At 41.8% G+C, this 22,102-nt stretch overlaps 1 protein-coding gene across 1 annotated transcript in view; it reads left to right on the top strand.

Moving 5' to 3' along the window:
* The window catches only part of STON2 (stonin 2), a gene marked incomplete at its 5' end in the record, with an annotated part of 113,949 nt that extends 94,534 nt beyond the window's left edge, over window positions 1-19,415 (top strand). Inside the window, 4 exon segments of the mRNA XM_079699869.1 lie at window positions 8,199-10,037; window positions 15,453-15,655; window positions 17,498-18,779; window positions 19,013-19,415. Of these exon segments, the coding sequence (XP_079555995.1) occupies window positions 8,199-10,037; window positions 15,453-15,655; window positions 17,498-17,581 (2,126 nt within the window). The 3' untranslated portion in view covers window positions 17,582-18,779; window positions 19,013-19,415.
* Window positions 19,416-22,102: the final 2,687 nt, after the last annotated feature.

The raw sequence follows: 22,102 nt of genomic DNA, 5'->3' as shown, positions 1-22,102 counted from the left end.
ATGACAAAGCCATTGGTGAGACTGAAACCTCTAGGTTAATTCCATTTGGCCGCTTTGACATCCTCTCTGAGGCATAGTCTGTTTTCTGTTACTCACCAACATAACCAGGACAGTCAAGCCCTTATCCTTGGGTGCTCCCTAATCCTTCGTAAGTCTGGTCCTTTTCTCTGTTTCTTACTACTGCAGTTAAGAAATGGTAAAAGTAGTAAGATGTGTCTTTACCTTCCTCAGAAGTTCCAGGATGTGGGGATCATCCTGTGAAACGTGAAACCTGATTTTACCTGTTCATTTAAGAGTGATGAGGCTCTTAAAAACTGAGATCTCTGACCAAATGTAACAGCACGCACGGTTTAGTCCCTTTTAACCCTAATTTAGGGCATACTGATTCACCGTAGTTCTTCACTCAAGTCCAGGACCTTGTCTGTTCCCTCACCCGCTTAGGGGTCCAGTGGTTCCTTGGAGCTTACAAGCATCCTGGCTTGTTGCTGCGGTGTGTCCTCACGTGGTGACCAGGTGAATAGTGAGTAAGGACCTGGGGGCACACGCAAGTGAGACTTCCACTGTGGCAGTGGGACAGGCAGTCCCGGGGAGTGACCTGTCCTGGTCACAGTAAGGGCACGAGCACTGTAGGCTTGCCACCGTTACTAGGAACTTACCCAGTGCCCCTCCAGGCAGTCCTTTTCCTGGTCCCCAGCGCTGGCACTTCCTAGGCATAAGAACTATGCTCAAATCAGAGTCAGGATGAAGACCCCTTTTTTCCCTTGCCTCTACCATACGTTCTCCCTGACAGTAACATCTGGATGCTACTCCCTTCTCTTTTAAGCTTCTGAACCAAAAGAGCCCTTTCCACTATCTTGTCACATCATAGAAGAGTTTGACGGGCCATTAAGCAGAGAGTTTCACAGTCCATCCAAAAGGGCTCAGACCCTAGAAACTCCTCTTTGTTTACTCCTCTTTGGTGGGCTCGGAAAATAGTTTAGGATGGGAAGGAAATGCAGGGGGCTTTTTGCTATGGCAATAAAAAATAAATAAAACACAGGTTAGGTTAGGTTAGGTCAGCAGGTATCATCACTAGTTAAGTCTCTGAGATGCCCTGATACATAAAATGTTAAGAGATTAATTTAGGACTTCCCTGGTGGCGCAGTGGTTGAGAATCTGCCTGCTAATGCAGGGGACATGGGTTTGAGCCCTGGTCTGGGAGGATCCCACATGCCGCGGAGCAACTAGGCCCGTGAGCCACAACTACTGAGCCTGCACGTCTGGAGCCCGTGCTCCGCAAAAAGAGAGGCCGCGATAGTGAGAGGCCCGCGCACCACGATGAAGAGTGGCCCCCGCTTGCCACAACTAGAGAAAGCCCTCGCACAGAAACGAAGACCCAACACAGCAAAAATAAATAAATTAATTAATAAACTCCTACCCCCAACATCTTCTTAAAAAAAAAAGATTAATTTATGTTAAGAGATTAATTTATTAAATGGGTTGCCAGTTTTTCAATTTACCGTAGATACTGGAATCCAGCCCTGCCCCTTGCCTATGACCTCTGCTGGGGAACTGAGCTTGGGCCTGTCAGACAACAGCAAGGGGTTACAGTGGGATCTCTGCCTAGGTGAGAGAATAGAGCCTTCATCTAAGACAACATAAGAGGCTGATATCAGAAAGGCAAATTAAGCCAGGGAAACCAGTAAGCCAGTTGAGTGGAAGTTCAGTTGTTAGAGGAAGAAGCCAAAAGCAGGGATCCAAAGGTTGAATATTGAAGAAGCCATGGGGAAATGGGCAATGGTAAAACAGGCAAAAGTTTAGAACCAGATTTTAAAAATTTAGAACAGACTAGGAACATACAAGATATTGGGCATGTTCCTGGGCCATTCATCAAACTTAAAGTCTGATGCTTGCTTTTATGAGAAAAAAAAAAAGGGTGATGAAATGTATTAGGTCAGTCTTGATAAGCAGGGAGGGAGTTGGCAGGGTGAGCTGGACCAGTCATTTGAAGGTGCTCAGTACTGCTTATTAGGTCCTCTTAGCAAATAAAAACCAGAATGCAGTGTAAAATGTTCTTGATAGGGATTCTGTCAAGTAGTGGTTAAGTGGTAGTTTGATGAATTGACTTCTTCACTTTGGGGATATCTCTGACCAGCATCAAAGCATCCCCTCTCCACGACAATGTGAAGGACAGATAAATAGACTCAGACCCTCTGACTCTCCTTTTTTTTTTTTTTTTTTTTGCGGTACACGGGCCTCTCACTGTTGTGGCCTCTCCCGTTGCGGAGCACAGGCTCCGGACGCGCAGGCTCAGCGGCCATGGCTGACGGGCCCAGCCGCTCCGCAGCATGTGGGATCTTCCTGGACCGGGGCACGAACCCGTGTCCCCTGCATCGGCAGGCGGACTCTCAACCACTGTGCCACCAGGGAAGCCCTGACTCTCCTTTTTATCAGTGTATTGTGATGATTAAGCAGGTCTCAGCTTATTTTATCCAAGTTAGAAGCTCCCTTGATATGGTTCAAATGAGTAACTCCTTTATCTCACCCATACACATTCACATGATCAGGGGAAGACTTTATGCCCAGAGGCTTCCCTGTATAAATGTCAATCCTGTTTAGTTAACTCCTTTTCTACCACTGAACAACGGCTCCTAAAAAGTTGTGTGTCAAGATGACTCTTGCCAATCTCAACAGTAAGTTAACCAGATTTTCATCTAATGAACAAGCATTAAGAAATTACCAGTTAATGAATATTAAAAGTGGGACTTGACTTTTAATTTCATCTTGGGCAGTTGAATTAAACTCGCTGAGCCTTGGTCTTCTCAGCAGAATGAAGGGGTCGAGTTTTATTATTTCTAAAATCTCTTCAAGCCCGAAAATTCTGTGTTCCTCCTCTTGCTTTGCAGATTACTACACAAATATTTAAGTGCCTACTGTGCATCTGAGTCTGGTCATACAGTGTATGCTGTCTTGCAACAGTGGCTGTTATCTCATGTTGAGAAAAGCACAGTAATCTAAGAATATTTGTTTTTGCCACTGCTCATAAATTCCAGCGAACAGCTCTCAATAAGGTTTTTGCACTTGTCATTGCATTTAACAAATTAGGTTAACAAATGGGGGAGGAAGATGGCAGACTGTCTGCTGTATTTAAAATATCATATAATCTGATTTTTTTCCCCATAGTGCTTACTTTTTCTTCAGTTTGGTGGTTTTGATTGCTGTTGTAATCAACTAATTTAATCTTTGTGGTATTTAAAATAGATAGTGGTCTAACATTAAAAGAATCCGCCATTTCTCTTTAGTTTGCATCAGTAAAGGCATTAAGGAAGCTCTTAGGTACTGGAAATTCTCCCTGTGGTGTAGAATAAGAACCTAATCTTCATCCATGGCTTTTGTTTGGCAGAGGCCAACTCATAATACTAAAAGCAATATGGAAGAGAGAGTAATTAAAATGATGCTGGAGTTTTGGTTATATTTTAATAAGTCAGTAAAACGGAATTGTGGATGATAATGTTGTTCTGAAGATAATTAGTTTTTGCCGATTTCTTAGTGGAGAAATTTGCCAGTCTTTTTTTCCCCCTTATTGTTTCCCTTACCAGCCACACCAGTCGTAAGTGTCTTAGGAAAGATCTAACTGCTGCATTATCAACATGGACTACAGCGAAGCTGTTGGTTTTCTTGCCCTAAGGTTAATCAGTGGGAGGAATAAAGATAGGTTTTGACCTTTTAATATTTCTTTATTTTGTAAGCAATACAGCATTTTTTTTAAAAAGAAAGAATACAGACTTAGAATTTTAAAAATCACCTCTTACCCCACATGAGACATTTGTTTTCACATCAAAAAGCTTTTTAGTACATATATACACTTTATATCATGAATATGTATCATTCTAGCAGCAGTAGCAGCAGCAGCAGTAGTTATAGCAGCTAACATATACTGAACATTTATTATTTGCCAAACACAATTCTAACATCTGTATTAAATTTTCACAGCAACCCTGTTAGGTAGGATTTAATATTCTTCTAGTTTCATAGGTGGGAAAGCTGAGACGCAGAGAAATTAAACAACTTGCCCAAAGTCACATAGCTAATACGCTGCAGACACGGAATTGAAACCCAGGCAGTCTGACTCCACACTGTAGGCTCTTGTTATTCACTCAACAATGTATATCATGATCAGTTTCCAGTGAATTAACATCATCAACAGCATTGTCTTGATTGATGCATGAGATTCCATTTTAGGTGTATAACAGTTGATATAACCAATCTCCCATTATTGGACATTTGTTTCCAATTTTTCCATGATACAAACACTGCTATGATAAACATACCACTATGTACATCATTACATGTCTTGTTCTTTCCTTAGATAAAGCCTATAAGTAGAATTCTTGGATTTTTTTTTGAGACTTTTGTACAAATTTTCAAATTGCCTTCCAGAAAGATTTCTTTTTAACACTTACATTATAGAGTGTAAATTTCCACGTGTCACCAGTAATGATTATTATTCTTTCTAAATCTTTGTTTCTCTGACACAGGGAGAATTGTATGTATTCTTTTTTTAAAAAAATGTTTATTTAATTAATTAATTTATTTTTATTTATTTTTGGCTGCGTTGGGTCTTAGTTGTGGCACGTGGGATCTTTCTTCGTAGCATGCGGGCTTCTCTCTCTCTAGTTGTGGCACGTAGGCTCCAGAGCACGTGGGCTCTGTAGTTTGTAGCACTTGGGCTCTCTAGTTGAGGCGCACGGGCTTAGTTGCCCCACGGCATGTGGGATCTTAGTTCCCCGACCAGGGATCAAACCGCGTCCCCTGCACTGGAAGGCAGATTCTTTACCACTGGACCACCAGGGAAGTCCTGTATTTATTCTTTTATAAGGTTAAACTCTTTTTTCCAAAGAGTTATTAGATATTTATATTTCTTCATTAGTGAATAGTCTGTTTTCATCCTATTTTATTGCGAGGGTGTATCATTTTTATTAAGGATACACTGTCATATATTAAAGAGGTCGAATTTTTGTCTTATATGATACAAATATTTTCCCCAAGAAATTTTACATACAGATTGTCATTTTTTTATACGTGAAAGTCTCAAAGACCATCCTTTAATAAAAAGAGGCTCAGAAAATATATGACTTAACCTTTATAAAAACAATTGAGGATGTCCTTCAGTCAGTGATAAGTGAAAAAAAATTAAGAACTCACAAATAGCGAAGTCAGTGTTAACGGGATAATTTTTAAAAGTACTATTTGGCGGTCCTTAGGTTTACCTCAAGAAATGCTTTATTTTCATATGAAAATATGAACCACTGTGACCTATATGAACTGTGGATCACTTTTGCTTTTCATCTATAAAACTTTTTTTTTTTGGCTGCGCTTCAGTAGTCGTGGGGCGGGCTCGGTAGTTGTGGCTCGCGGGCTCTAGAGCGCAGGCTTAGTAGTTGTGGTGCGCGGGCTTAGTTGCTCCGCGGCATGTGGGATCTTCCCGGACCAGGGATTGAATCCGTGTCCCCTGCATTGGCAGGTGGATTCTCAACCACTGAGCCACCAAGGAAGCCCTATAAAAGTGTCTTTATTAAGATATTTTTTCTTTGTAAATGATTTTGTAGAAAAACAAATTTTCATTTTCAGAAATTTGACCTATATCCCACTATCATCCCAAAGGATGGATTTTTAAAACAGGTTGTAATCATGGAAGATGAAAATGCCAAAGGAGAGACTTTATAACAGTCTTCTGAAACTTTTTGATGGCTGTCAAAGAGAATGTAGAATCTCTAGAAATTAAATTCAAAAAATTTCCCCCAAAATTTAAAGATACTTCATTTAAATTGTATTATGAGTCAAATGCTTCACAACTGTGTAGGACTTGGTGTGATCTCAAGTAACTTGGCTTAAAAACAAATTTATTGTAAGAAAATTATGTTCAGTGGAGACAAAGGCCTTTTTCCCCCCTTTTTTTGGTTTGGGAGAGGAAGATGAGAAGTGCTATTTTGGGGACAAGTCTCCCAACAGAAGAGAATCCTTTAGCAGCAAGAATAAACAGCTTTGGCAGAAAGCCACCCTCCAAAGGAAAAGGACTTAGGGCACGTTTTGAACTAGGGAGTAGTAATGAGCTCCAAGGCAAAAAGGATATCCCTGGTACAAGGGGTGGGTCAATACCAGACTGTCTGGGTGGAAATACTGCTTACAAAAGCTCCATAGAGCTGCTTCATTAGAAAGTGATGCATTTTGCGATACACCCCTTTTGCCAGTTCTCTAGGGAGGATTAGTTACTGTTCCAAGGAAGTGATTGTATTTTACTCAGGGCCACATTGTTCCCTTTAGGCTTCATTACAGCAACAACAACAGCAGTTGTAGTAGTAATAAAATATAAGTCCTACAAACCTGGATTGTTTTCTGACCCTTTTCCCTTCATTTTCTAGAAAATAAATCACTTATGCATCTACAAAAGTGGATTAATGATTAATTTGAAGGAGAGTTTCATCTTTAATTTTAAAATGCTTTGAAATTCTTTTGTGATGCTGCATATATAGAAAATACTTTTTGCTCATTATATTTCTGGGGTGAGTGTGGGGGTATGTATGTATGCTCACTCATGCATGTATTTAGCTTATATTTTCAAACTGATGTTTTCAGTAGAGGTGATTGCTATTTGTTTGAATAAATATACTTTGAGAGATGGATGAGAGGCAGCCATCCCATCCATGTGTAATTACATGTTTAATTATATGTGACATTGCTGATTTGGTGTGGTTGGATATGATATTCGTGAAGATTTAGCAGGATGGTAAGAAAAGTCAACTATTTGACTTAACCATTTGAGTATTCATTTCTCTTTGATTCCAAATTTCTGGCAGTAAAAACGGTGGATGGAATGGCGGCAGAGATCCCCATACACATTCCTCCAGAGACAGAGAGAATAGAACCGCTCCAAAGCAGTTTCTTTTCTCACTCATTCAATTAACAATCCTTCACTGAGCATTTACTATATGCCAGGTACAGATTTGTTTTCTGTGCCATTCCTTCCTCAGCATCCACTCCTTGCTTTATAAAGGCCTCATTTCCTCCTCCTTCCCATAACCCCAGCAGACACACAGCGTCTTTACTGAAAAGGTCTGGGTCTTCCTGCATCGAAACTCAACTCCTGTATCTCCTTCCTCGAAGCCCCTGCTAGGGTGGAGTTTTATTTGTAATAATCTTTTTTTTTCCATAAATTAAACCTCAAGATGGAAAAGTATTTTAGAGAAAAAGAAGAGATTAATGTCAGGAGGATTTTCTCATGTTATACGTACTTGTAAACATTTTAATGGCTGCGTGTTATTCCATTGTATGCCTCAGTTTTTAACATTCACCCAAAACTTGGTTCCTAATTTGGATTTATTTCCTTAGGGTGAGATTACTAAGTCATTGTTCATGAATATTTGTAAGACCCTTAATAGAAATTCCAAACCATTTTCAGAGTTTGTAGCAACTTATGGTCCCATTAAGGGTCTATTTACTGTTCATATTATAGCACCTTTACCCTCAGCGAATACTAAAACTTTAAAAATCTTCACTGATTTTGGGGGTTTAATTTACATTTTTCTTATTACTAGTGAGACTGAACATTTTCTACATGGTTATTAGACATTTTTCCTTTCTCTTTCCTGGGTTGTCTGTATACGTCCTTTGCCTGCATTTCAAGTTTTTGTATTTTTGTTATTCACTTGTGTAAATTTATTTCATATTAAGGATGTTAACATTTTGTCTTTAATAGTTATTTACCACATTTGGGTAAAAATCTCTCTGATTACATTATTTGCAATCATATTATCACTTAGAGCATATGGCTTATTTTGTTCAATGAGATCAGCTTTATATCATTTTATGTAGGAGGTAGTTTTCAATGTTTAAAAATATAAGCATACTTTAGAGTCAAGAAAAAAAATCTATTCCAGAAACTTCGATAAAATAAAGGGAGAATGTCTAAGAGTTAAATTGCAAGGCACCTGGGTCCTATCAGTGCTTCTGTATTGACATTTGTATTCTTACTGCTTATTACAAAACTGGTGTGCTTATTACAAAACGGTGAGAGCTGTGCCCAGACGAAACACTTGAGGACAAGTAATGAAATGCTTTGGAATTTACTGGATTCCATATAAAATTCTAGTCATCCTTCCTTCCTATACCTCTAGAGGCCCTGAATAGCAGCCCCTCATATGTTCTCCTTTTCCTTTTAGACAATTCTTCTTCTCTTCAGGAAGATGAAGAGGTAGAGATGGAGGCCATCAACTGGCAGGCCAGCAGTCCAGCTATGAACGGACACCCCGCCACTCTAGTGACCTCTGCTCGTTTCCCTAGCTGGGTCACTTTTGATGACAATGAAGTCAGCAGTCCTTTGCCACCAATCACCTCTCCTCTGAAGCCGAAAACACCACCTCTTGCATCTGGGATCCCAGATGTACCTTATAACTCAACTGGGTCATTTAAGAAGAGGGAACGTCCCAAGAGCACTTTGATGAACTTCTCCAAAGTTCAGAAGCTGGACATTTCCTCCTTAAACCATCCGCCTTCCGTGCCTGAGGCTCCTCTTTGGAGGGCAACCAATCCTTTTCTGAATGAGACTCTACAGGATGTACAACCCTCCCCTATAAACCCTTTCCGCGCTTTCTTTGAGGAGCAGGAGAGGCGCTCCCAAGACAATTCCATGTCTGGTACCACAGGCAAAAGCCAAAGAGATTCTCTCATTGTCGTCTACAAGGATGCCATCAATTTTGATGATTCAAGCAAAAACCAGTCACACTCTGATGCTGTTGAAAAACTCAAACGACTCCAAATTGAGGATCCCGATCACTCAGGGAGTACGACACTCCCTGATGATGACCCAATAGCTTGGATTGAACTAGATGACCACCCACCAGGTTCCGCACTGTCCCAGCCCAAGGATGGTTGGCCCATGATGCTTAGGATCCCTGAGAAGAAAAACATCATGTCCTCTAGGCACTGGGGACCCATCTACATCAAACTGACAGACAGCGGGTATCTGCAGCTGTATTACGAGAAGGGCTTAGAAAAGCCATTCCGTGAGTTCAAGCTGGAGATCTGCCATGAGATTTCAGAGCCCCGGCTCCAAAACTATGATGAGAACGGCAGGATCCACAGCTTGCGGATAGACCGTGTCACCTACAAGGAGAAGAAGAAATACCAGCCTAAACCTGCCGTGGCCCACGTGGCCGAGAGGGAACAAGTGATTAAGCTGGGCACCACCAATTACGATGACTTCCTGAGCTTCATCCGTGCAGTTCAGGACCGTCTCATGGACCTGCCGGTGTTGTCAATGGACCTGTGCACAGTTGGCTTGAACTACCTTGAAGAGGAGATTGCAGTGGATGTCCGAGATGAATTCTCTGGCCTTGTGAGCAAAGGAGACAACCAGATTCTCCAGCACCGTGTCTTGACACGGGTCCACATCCTGAGTTTCCTCTCTGGCCTTGCCGAGTGCCGCTTGGGTCTCAATGACGTCCTCGTCAAAGGGAACGAAATCGTTTCCCGGCAAGATATCATGCCCACCACCACCACAAAGTGGATCAAGCTCCACGAGTGCCGCTTTCACAGGTGTGTGGATGAGGATGTATTCAACAGCTCACGGGTTATTCTGTTCAACCCTTTGGACGCCTGCCGACTTGAGCTAATGAGGTTCAGGACAGTATTTGCCGAGAAGACCTTGCCTTTCACGCTCAGGACTGTGGCAAGCATCAGTGGGGCAGAGGTGGAGGTGCAGAGCTGGCTGAGGATGTCATCTGGCTTCTCCTCTAACTGTGATCCTCTCACTCAGATTCCCTGTGAGAATGTGATGGTTCGCTACCCTGTGCCCAGTGAGTGGGTGAAAAACTTCCGCAGGGAAAGTGTCCTGGGGGAGAAGTCTCTGAAAGCCAAAGTGAACCGGGGGGCAAGTTTTGGCTCAACTAGCTTGTCTGGCTCTGAGCCTGTCATGAGAGTAACTCTGGGAACTGCGAAGTATGAGCATGCCTTCAATTCCATTGTGTGGAGGATAAACCGATTGCCTGACAAAAACTCAGGTAGGCAGAGCTTCCTCTTCTGTGAGAACCGCCACATGGTTGTGAAAGAGCTGGCATCAAAGTTCCACATTCTCTTTCCCTGTGAAGTGCTGGTTTTTGTTACGTGATAGGAATGATGATGGGGGGGGGATGGGGGAATGGGGGACCAGAGAAGCAAAAATATTTGAGCAAAGTACTTAAACATGCATGACCCAGTTCACTCCATCTTTCTACTCTCTTACTATCACACTTCTTCCATAAAACTATGCATTCTTCTTCTCAGCTGGGCTAAGCAGATTTCCAAGGCAGCTTATGATTCTGTATTCTTTTCTGACTCATTAAAGTTTTATCTGGTGTTGGAAGCTATCCTTTTCCAGATCCTAGAAGGCTTCTGGGTTTTGAAGAGATGTCTGTGCCCCAAGTATAGGTAAAAGAGGCAGTTTATGGCCAGTCATGTGTACAGTACAGGCCAAGAGTTAGATTTATGATTCCAGTCGCCCTGTGCAAGGCCTGTCAATCATAACATCCCAAGTTCAGAGCCAGGATCTGGAGATGGGGAAGGGGCCTCTGATCAGACTGAAGATCCAGCCAGGACATGAAGGTCCAAAAGGACTGAAATTCAAAAGGACAAAAAGTAAGGGAAGGGATGTTTAATTTAAACAAAGGAGACAGTTTAAAACAGCCCTAGCTGGCCTGATCACCGCTAGCAGGGGTGCTTCTGTGCTTGAGTGAGCCTGAAGGCAATGACTTTCCTCATGGGTCCAGTGAGATTTGGTGAAATGACAAAACTAAGGAGTAATCAAATCAGCTCTAATAGCTTTATTTCTTAGAGTAAGTCTGGGTGACCCCAGTGGCAGGCAATAAGCCCATGATCCTGTGGCCCTTTAAATCACTTTTCTTCTTGTTTATAATAAACTTTGCTCATCTGTTAAAAAAGTGGGTATTTGGGCCAGAAAAAAAAAAAAAAAAAAAAAGGAAGAGAGAGGTTTGGAAAAACTGTTGGTTAAAGTCTTTCTCTTATGCAGATATTCTTTTTTCCATTCTTACTATTAAATCCTAACAGCATGTTTGGAGTCTTCATTTCCTGTTCCGAGTGTGGAGTGGCTGTGTTACCCTAAATGTAAAACAATGCGAAGCCAAGAAGCAATACGATCTGGCCAACTCCCTAGGCAGGCCAGGCAGTGGACACACACCAGGGCTTTCTTGTCAGACACTGGGTGTAGCAGTGCAAACTGAAGAGACAATTGGACCTCTGTGTTTGAGGCTGGATTTGCCACCCCCTACTTCTAAACTGACAGAATTTTTAACATAAAGTCTTCCTCTCTGAGCTTGCTTATTCATTTCCGGGAAATCAGCACTGTATTCTCCTGGTGATAGCACTGTGATTTCCGCCTCAGCCATGAGGCCTATGTGAATTGATGGCAGAAAGGAGAAACCTTCAATTCTCCTTTGGCACGGATGCCCTTGAGAAGAGAACTGAGGTAATGGGGAAAATTACTGTTTAACCCGCAAGAGGCTTGACGTGAAAAAAGACCTCAGGTTTATGCTTACTGGAATTTTTAGCTCTGCAATTTACTAAGCATGTATTCAGATCACTTCATTATGGAATAATTGGATTTTCGAGCTGGAAAGGACCTTGGGGATAACTTAGTCAAACCTCTTCATTCCACAGATGAGAAAATTAAGGACCGGGAGTGACATGACTCATCACATCCAGGGGTCTTTTTTCTCCATACCACAGCTGCCTCTTAGTAGATGACACAAAACAGACACAAACTCAACGTTACTTCCACTATGAGAACAGAGATTTGCAGTTTTCTCAGTGTGTACACACATACCTCATTTGTTTCAAAGTTCTTTCTCTCAAATATTTAAAAGTACCATGTGAGGGGCTTTATAAGCAGCAAAGACTGGCTTCTTTTAGCAAAAAGAAATAAATTGTTGGAAAGATATAGATAGCTCACAGAACTGAAGGAACAAGCAGGCTTCAGAAAGGATAGCTCTTGATAGCAGGACCTGTGGATGTCTCCTCAGGCTGCAGCCTTTGGGACAAACCATCACAGGCCGTTTTCTGTCCTTGTGCCACTTCCCAAGAGTAAAAGGGAGGAGAGGGCATTTTGACTGACATGACCACCAAGATGACATGCAGTGCTGGGGAAGAGTATTTCTCGAAGAGGAAGAAAAAAAGATTGTTACCAGAATAAAAAGGGAGCAGATGCAGGGCATGGAATAAATAGTCCTCGGCAACCACTTTCCTTAATGCTTCCCAGCGGGGTACTATTAAGTAGGCTCAAGGCCAAGTAAATGCAGCCTATATACTACATATGTATTTCCAGGTTACTGGAACTTTATTTGTGAATGATTTTTAAAATACATAAAGACAGCCTAAGGATATTTGGGGATATTTCTCACTTAAACCTACCCCCCACTCAATTACTGCTTTTGCTGTCATGGTTGTATATTTTTAGACATGAAATCCCCCCAAGAGCTTCTTATTCTACTTCTGGCCAATGGCATATTTCTGTATCAGTTCAGGAAATTAATAGCACCCTTCTTCTGGAAACTTGAGATGTACAGGATCTGAATTCCAGTCAGAATGCAAGTTCTTACCATTGCTGGTATTCTCTGTGCCCAGCCCCTGCCCTCCCCATCCACTGCCCCATCCATGAAGCCAGAGAATTGACAGTGATCTGTTAGTAACTGTCCCTTTTCTGAGCTCCTCTTAGTCTGGAGATAGCTTTGGGAAGGTGCCTTTTATAGGCCATTTTCCATAATCCTCACACCTCTATTTACAGTGAAAGAGGACTGAACCTCTGCACATCTCCCACCTGCAGTGGCCCTGCAACCCTAGCCCCAACAGGTAGGATGGTCAGACTGCAGGGCAGCATGGGCCAGCAGGTTGGCATCCCGGGCTTTGTCGGCACCTCAGGCCTGCAGCCACAGCAGGCTTATCCCAATCAAGCCATCAAAAGGCTAACAAGCTGCCATTGGATTCCAACATGGCTCCCACCAGCAGGGTCCCTCTATCTGTGCTCTCCTAGGACCCCTCCCGTCCTAATCCCAAGAGCTTTCCTTTAATCCTAGAAGGCACCAGAACAAGTTTCTGTGCTTTCCCAGATTGTCTGCCAGGAAACAAAACATTCTGTTCTGCATAGGTAGCTTTCTTTGCTGGAATTCCAGTTCTCATTAGATCAGGTGAAGAGAAAACAATTCCAATATGATTCCCCTTTTATGGAAAATAGAAATCTGAATTTTAATATTAAATTTTCTCAGCTTCATCAAGGAAGATGACATAATGGGAGCTCATTAGTTCATTAACATGAATGAAATTATACTAGCTTTCAAAATTGTGCTTCCCTATCTATCCACTAGCCCTACACATCCATTAGCTGATGCTAGAACTCAAGAGGGACTGTTGCTTTCATAGAATTTGCTGTGAATATGCTTTGGTGGGGTGAGAAGAGGGGGGTCAGTTTTGTGGAAAGTTCTGATTTCCAGTGTTCCAACAATGTGTAAACAAGGGTAATTAGATAAAACTGTTGTTCAGGTTGCTATTGAATTAAATTAAGAAACTCCTCTAAATACTTTGTAATGATCTAAATCTATAGCAATATATTGAGAGGAGTGTAGGACATAATTTGGAGTCAGTTACATAATGAGTTTTATTCCCAGTACTACAAGTTAATGGCTGTGTGACCTCAGGCAATTTACTTAAACCTTTCAGAGAAATCTCAAGTTTCCTCTTTTATAAAATAGGGTTATTAACACCTAGCTCATTAAGAATGGAATTAGTAATGTTTTTAAGTGTTTAGCACAGTCTCTGGCCTGTAATAAGTGTTCAGTAAGTGACAGCTATATAATTACATCTGTGGTACACATTTTAAAAAAATTGAATGGATTCATTTTCAAATAATGTAATTTTTACTACTACATATATCTTAAATTCCTTTCCTAAAAAACTGCAATTTTTTCAATTAATTTTCCAAAGTATTACTCTTCAGAAAGCCCCATTGAAATATGTTACGTTTGTGAAACAGAGCAAAACAAATACTTCACTCTGTTATGTTTTCCTTGGAGAGTGGGTGTGTATGTCCTCAGGCTCCAAGATTAAAAAGTCCTGCCCAGACCAATAAAGGAAATTGGAACTGTTTATTTGGGGAAACTCAGATAACTAAGGGCTGTTTCAGTTACATAATAAAGTCAGAGTCACACGGTTTATCCACAGTGAGTTGCTTTATGGGGTTTCTTACAGCTTCCTTTTTCTCCACCCGTCACCCTGCAAACCTGTCTTGAGGTTTGAGGACTGTGAGGTTATGACTCAGACAAACGAGTTAAGAACATCTGGGAGTCAGACTGCTGGGTCCAGTTCTTGGCTCTGCCACTTTCTAGCTATGACCTTGGGCAGCTGACCTTACCTCCCGAAGCCCAAGTTTCCTCATTTGTGCAACGTAATAATTATGACCTCAAGGGACTGTTATGAAGACACAGGGAGAGAATCTGCATAAAGCACTTAGCACAGTACCTGGCTCAGAGTTATCAACAAACGTTTCCTGTTACATCTGATGAACGACAACGATGCTGCAATGGTGATCGATGCTGCAATGGTGATCGTCACAGAACTAAGTTCTGACTCTTTTCCCTCAAACAATCTAATAACAATCCTCAAATGAAAATCAAACCATAAGTTTGCCTTCCAGATACAGCAGAACTAGCCATAGATTTATACAGTTAAATAGCGGTAAGGGACGATGCTTGGCATTATCCAGCCTACCCTTTTCCACCACCCCCCAACTCGCCACTTCACACATGAGGAATTGAGCCTGAAGAGAACAAAAAGGACTTGGGTGTGGGATCTCTGCACTTAGGAGAGCTGCAGGTTAAACCCAGGTATCCTATTAGTCTGTGTTCTCTCCAGCATTCCACACGTTTCCATAAAGCATATGTGCTGTTTCTAAGGGCTTTGTCATTTTTATATGCCGTTCACCAAAAAAAACACGCCAAAAGCATTTTTTAAAAAATATCGAACGCTATTAAGAAAATTCATCTTCCAAAGGAAATTGATGATTTTGCTCCAGGTGGCTGTCTGTTGTTTTATTGGGTGCTAAGTGCTGATCTCTTTTATTCCTTTCTGCCAGTCTACAACCTCTATTTCATAGTATTTACACTGTGTTTACATAGCACTCTGACCTGAGCAGGCAGAATGCACTCCATTTCTCAGGTCATGGGTTTTATTGCTAGGATACCAGGCTACCGTAGTCAGATAGTGTTATGTCAAAGGGTCTGAAGCACATGCAGTGTGATTTCTGCCGAGGCAGATCCTCTGCTGACAGTAGGATGCTCTTAAAGACTGCCAGGCCTCCTTTTGTTTGTTATTGAGGCTCTTCCACTTCCTCCCCAAAGAACCTGAACCCTAGATTCTTTGTCTTTCTTTCATAGCTTCTGGTCACCCACACTGTTTCTTCTGCCATCTTGAACTTGGCTCTGACCGGGAAGTGCCTTCCAGATTTGCCAATCACATTAACGTTGAGTTCAGCATGCCTACAACTTCTGCCTCCAAAGCTGCGGTGAGATCCATCTCTGTGGAAGACAAGACGGACGTCAGGAAGTGGGTCAATTATTCTGCACACTACAGCTACAAGGTAGCCTCGGGAGGCATCTGGCTAATGTTTCCAAGTCTGTCTGTTCACCCCCATGCCCTCCCCCTTCTCATTCCTTTTAGCAATGCCTGCCCAGGGTGCAGGGTATTCTCCTACCGCCTTGCAGGCGGTTTACCATGCATAGCTGTGGTTGAGTCTGCTCTGAGTTAAATGAATAATCTCTCTAGCAGGCAAGAGAAAGGGTGGAAAGAGAAGTACAGGCTGATGAAGGAGGAGTATGTAATGTCTTTCAGTCATCATGAACAACAACAGAGTAATGGGGTAATGCGATTATTATTACTCATTTGTCATATAATTTATGTGCAGGGGAATGAGTTTGGAAGTGGAGGGAGGGTCAGGAAAATGCTAACCCAAAGCATCTATTTCAGCTACAGGTGTTGATGAAGTGGATCTGAATGAAGTTTACATAGTGAAGTATGACACTATGTAGGACAGTATGTCATAGTGAAGTATGACATATACCAAGTCATACAACCTGGTCACTGGGCTAGAACTGGACAAACTCAAAAGCCAAGCAAGCTTCTATAATAGTAACGGGATCAGGGCTGTGAAGGAGGAAATGAAGTTGGAGATTTCCGACATAAATAGTGATTGTATCCTGAGTAGCTAGAAATTCAATAGGAGGAGATTATATGCCAAAGACGGAAAACAGGGGGTTACTGAAGGATTTGGCAAAGTGGTTTAATAATTTTCTATTCGTAAGTAACATCCTTAGATTTGTATGATCATTTAATTGTTCTTTAAATATTTCCTTACTTGTGTGATTTCAAACATTAAACTACCAAAAAGAACAAATACTCCATCTTGTGGCCAGGAAAAGACCCAGCACTTTCCTCAAACATGACCCTAGTCAACTGTTCTGTCTTGAATTGTTTCCCTCTCATAAATATCCAAGTGGTATTGAGAAGAGCAGCTTTAATTATGAAACTCCTTCAGCTCAAAGGATTCCCTGCCTGATTTATCAAAGGCTTCAGATGAGGTATATTACTCTCAAGGCAAGATTAATTTATTAATCTCTTTACAGTTACAGCTACAGTATTTTCCAAAAGATACAGGCAGAACTGTAAACACTACAATACTTATCCATCTGGAGACTTTTTTTGCGGTACACGGGCCTCTCACTGTTGTGGCCTCTCCCTGTTGTGGCCTCTCCCGTTGCGGAGCACAGGCTCCGGATGCGCAGGCTCAGTGGCCATGGCTCACGGGCCCAGCCACTCCGCGGCATGTGGGATCTTCCCGGACCGGGGCATGAACCCGTGTCCCCTGGATCAGCAGGCGGACTCTCAACCACTGCGCCACCAGGGAAGCCCTGGAGACTTTTTAAAGGGATAAAATAGTGGAGAGTGTAAAGAGCCAGCTGCAAAGGAATTCATTCATTTGATAAACCTTTGTGATTGCCTGCTGTATGCCCATATTATTGGGGTACAATAGTGAACAAGGGCCTGCGCTGTCCTACGGAGTCTGTGGTGTAGCGGGTACAGGGTGTAGTGGGAATATACACAGGGGAGCACCTGACTCTACCTGGTGAGTCAAGAATAGCTTCACAGAAGAGGTGACCTTTGAGTAGCTGTTTAAGGCAAAGAATAAGAATTTTCCAGGTGGACTGAGAGGGAGAGGAATTCCAGACCAAGCAAAGGGCATGTGCAAAGACAGAACCATAATACACATGGCCAGTAGCTTGGTGTGACTAAAGCCCAGAACAATAACCAAGTTACAAGGACTCTCAAAGAACCTAGTGAGGTTTTCTCTTCTGGTTTATTTATTTGTTGGGGTGTTTTCCTGATATTTCTTCTGATATTTCTCTCCGACTTCTATTCTTGACAGGTGGAAATTGAGCAAAAAAAGAGTTTGAAGCCAGACTTTGAAGGAGATGAAATGGAAACTCCCAAGGAGTGTGGGGTCCAGTGACGAAGCCCTACTGCAGGGGGCCCTGACCTAAGCATTATGACAGGATGTCTTCCTGAATAGGTGAAGTTCAAGGCACTGCCTACCTTGGCTACTCCATGTTGGGAGCAGTGTATTGGACCTCCCTGTTTGTAGTTACCTGTATTCTAACAGGAAGCCCTAAGGTGCTTGCTTTGGAGAGGCTCTGATCATGCCTGAAGCACCTGGGTCACCTGACTTTTTGGAGCTTACTGTATAATTAAACCTCTTCTCCACTCTGCTTCTCTCACAGCACTTGGGTATGGTTTGTGACTGATAAAGTCAGGTAAAGAAACTCCCAACATCATTGTTGGCTCGATTTCCTTCCGATGTTCATCTGTCACTTACATCAGTTTCTGGAAAACAATCTTGAGAAGTTAATTAACTAAGACTCCATCTCTGTCACTCCTCTTAGAAAAAGTTGAGAAAAGGTACAAAACCGATTTCCTCTTTGGGTCTGCTAGACCTTTCATAGGTGTCTCCATTCTTCAAATGTTAACACTATGCAACAGAAGTTTTTGAGATGCTTCCCTCCTGGTTCTAGATAGTGTTGATTGAAACGCTTTTTCCGTCTTTCTAAGGCATCGGTCCCAGGGTTCATCACCCTGAGTCACAATAAGACAATGGAAAAAAGGCACAAGAGGACACTTTTAAATTCTGTGATTAACCCCACATTCTGCGAAGAGTGGCTATTGAAGGGAAAGCAAAATTGAGCTTACTTTTCTTCATTCTGGGGAAAAAGAACATTCATTGTAAGATATTAAATTCAGGAGACAGCTTAAATCTCAGTGAATTTCCAAATTCACGCTGAAAAACATAGGCCATTTCTGATTCCTGAAACAGATGGATACATATATCTCAGGCATTTGTCAGGGGCATCTGGGAACTCCTTTTATACCTTTTATACCAATAGACAGCTGCGTGTCTCTTTTTTTTTTTTTTTTTTTTTTGTGGTACGTGGGCCTCTCACTGTTGTGGCCTCTCCCGTTGCGGAGCACAGGCTCCGGATGCGCAGGCTCAGCAGCCATGGCTCATGGGCCCAGCCGCTCCGCGGCATATGGGATCCTCCCAGACCGGGGCACGAACCCGTATCCCCTGCATCGGCAGGCGGACTCTCAACCACTGCGCCACCAGGGAGGCCCAGCTGCGTGTCTCTTTAACTCAAACTTTACAGAAAATATAAGTTGAAAAGATCATTTTTTTTTTTTTTTTTTTTTTTTTTTTTTTTGCGGTAGGCGGGCCTCTCACTGTTGTGGCCTCTCCCCTTGCGGAGCACAGGCTCCGGAGCACAGGCTCAGTGGCCATGGCTCACGGGCCCAGCCGCTCCGCGGCATGTGGGATCTTCCCAGACCGGGGCACGAACCCGTGTCCCCTGCATCGGCAGGCGGACTCTCAACCACTGCGCCACCAGGGAAGCCCGAAAAGATCATTTTAAAAGTCGTTTCAAAACTGAGCTTGTATGAGCTTTTCCTAAAAATTCAGAGTTTGATAATCACAGTATGGTAATAGATCTAAAAGGCAGAAGACTCTAGGGTAGAGATGAGGGAAAGCCGTATTTTTCTAATGTTGGGAACATTAAATCCTGATTCCAAGAATCTAGGACACTCAATATTCCTTCTCTTCATCTGTTCCAGCTCACATTCTGTACCTCTGCATCCCAAAGGGGATACGAGCTCAACAATTTAAAGGCAGCTTTTACCTGCCTTCCTGTTTCTCCCATGAAGAATAGAGTAAGGGTTATCCGATTTGTGGATGACACAGAAATAGACACATAACTAGTCTGTTGACTGGCAGATTCGGGATTAGTTCATTCCGTGAATATTCATTGAATTCTTTGTATTGACATTAGGGTATAGAAATCATTGTAATTTTTTGAAATACCTGAACATAAGACTGAAACTAAAAGGATGAAATTAAATAGGCATTAATGAGAAACTCTATATTCTGAGTTTCTTAAATGCAACCCCGTAAGTACAAAATGGGGTACCTATGTGTGTACGGATGTATGTGTTTACCTGTGTGTGTTAATGGGAAGGGTGTTGGAAAGTCCTAGTTTCACAGCAGTTTTTGTATAAAGTGTTTTCTTGGGGAAATGTGAGTTCAGTTTTGAGTTGGGAGTATATCATAGCTATTCCAAAACTAATGCATTCAGCCTGTGGTAACAGAAGTCTAGGGAGCCCTGCATGCTGCACATCTGGATGGAGGGCTGGGTTCAATTCTGGGAACCACATTTTAAGAGAGATGTTAATAAATTGACTGTGTCCAGTCAGGTGGCCAGGGTTGTGGAGAGTGTGATTATACATGAAATAGGGGAATACTTCCCCTGAAGAACAGGAGGTATAGCTGGAAAGGGAAAAAGAGGGAATGATACAATAGCTGCCTTGAAATCTCTGTTGAGCTATAAAAGGGGAGAGGAATCGGACTTTTCCTGTGTTGCTTCAAAGGGCAAAAAGAGGAGCTTTATAGATGACAGATGTTTGCTTCAATATAAGAAAGAATTTTGTAATAAGAGTTGTTCTAAAGAGGAATGGACTCAAACAGTAGAACTTCCAGTTGCTGCAAATGCCCAAAGGCTAAAATAACCCATCCTAAATGCTATGAAAGGGACTCTTAGATTGGATTTGGGCTAGATTCTTAACAAGATCCCTTCTACATATAGGTTTAGTTTCAACAGTATTAGGACTCTGTTTGTTTTTAGTTTGATAAGTGGTTTTTCATGCTCTTTGAAATACAGTGGAGTTCCCTAGAGGTCTTTGTCAACTGAGGACTCCAAGGCATAGCCCTTCCCCTGTTGTGCTAAAAGCACAGGAGATTCCTTATAGAAACATTGAAATGGGTTGAAGAGTTGGCAAGGTGAAGGTCATTCTAGCACCTTCTTTACCCAAGGTAGCACCTGTGCACCCTCTCAAGATCTCTGCTTCACCTGCTAGCATCACATGTGTATTGGTGGTTGGACCCTTTTTTCCTGTTGGTTAATTCTCATTGCCTTTGTACTTTCACCTGGACATTTTTTTTTTAAACCAAGGGATGGGAAAGTCCCTTCCATGCTATCTACATTCAGCAATCAGATTATCATTCATTTTTAAAAACCTACCACCTTGATTTCATCAGATTTGTTTTCCCTCTACTGTTTTTTGGAAGTTGATAATGGGTAGCATTTAGGGGGTTGGGAAATATAATACTATATATTTTTAGATGTAGTTTCTATGTAGTTTTGTTAATAGCCTACATAGAAAACACTGTTGGGCAAATACCTTTTTGATATGCAGATTCTAAGTTTGCCACCCTGGACTTGGATTTTGTGTGTGTGGCCACAAATTATTTGTGGCCACCAATAATCCTTATCTATGTTATCAGTAATGTGAAAATATTAGAAGTGAATTCATTTTACCAATACATAGTCTTACTATTACTATTAGAATATAAATTAGATGTCCCATGATATTAAGAGCTGTGCTTTTTTTGTTGAGACTGTTGACTTCCTTTTTTGACTTTATAGTAAAGGAGGATGAGAGATGTACTCATGATATATCAAACGAGACTATGAGGTACTTTGTGGGTGCACCGTTAAACTCCCTTTGCCACTCTTGTAAACACACTACTAGTTATGCCTTATCAAAATTGTGTATTTTACTTATATGTAATATAATCTGGACAGTTTTTTTTTCTCTTCTATTTTCTTCTCCCTGCCACCTCCCCCGCCAACCTTCCTGCATTATTGGCAGGGTTCATAACCCTTGAGAACATTTTTTTTCTTTTTGGCTGTGCTGCACGGCTTGCAGGATCTTAGTTCCCTGACCAGGGATTGAACCCAGGCGACTGCATTGAAAGTGCTGAGTTCTAACCACTGGACTGCCAGGGAATTCCCAAGAACATTTTTTTAATGGAAAATATTTATTTGAAATTAGAGTAATTTCCTTTCAAATCCTGTAGATGAGGGCAGGAGCTTATTTCCCTAGAAATTCATATTCCCAAGAAATGTGATCCATGGAGGCAAGAAATGGCTCTTATTCTTTGTTTCTAGTACGTACCACCAAGTTAGTTTGGAATATAATAAGTTTCAGCTACCTTAAATCCTGTGCTGATAGGACAGATATTAATGAAATAAAGGAAAATTACTTAGGTATTCAATAAATGTTTGCTGAATGAATACTGACGCTTAGACTCTAAGACCACCTAACCCTTACTTATCATCAAACACAGTAAAGCACACAAGCATGCTTCTATTTCCTGGAGAACTTAAATAACTTTTCTTTCCCTGCCTCCACTGTCAACTAGTGATAACTCGGCACTTAAGCACTTAATGTGCATCTGAACTTAAACTACAGTATATTTTATTCATATTGAAAAACATTTTTATGCCCAAAGATAACAGTAGCACAGATGCTGTCATAGTCCAGATTATTGATTCAGTTTTGTTCTTGCAAGTCAGACAGCTCTGTGAGCCTAAGCCTTGCCCATTCGAATGGTGAGAGGGAGAAGAAAGCATTTAATAGAGTACATGGA

The sequence above is a fragment of the Hyperoodon ampullatus genome, assembly GCF_949752795.1.
Source record: "Hyperoodon ampullatus genome assembly, chromosome: 3".
Classification (NCBI taxonomy): Eukaryota; Metazoa; Chordata; class Mammalia; order Artiodactyla; family Ziphiidae; genus Hyperoodon; species Hyperoodon ampullatus.
Note: the sequence above shows the minus strand (reverse complement) of the source record. Positions and strands in the feature narration are given on the sequence as shown.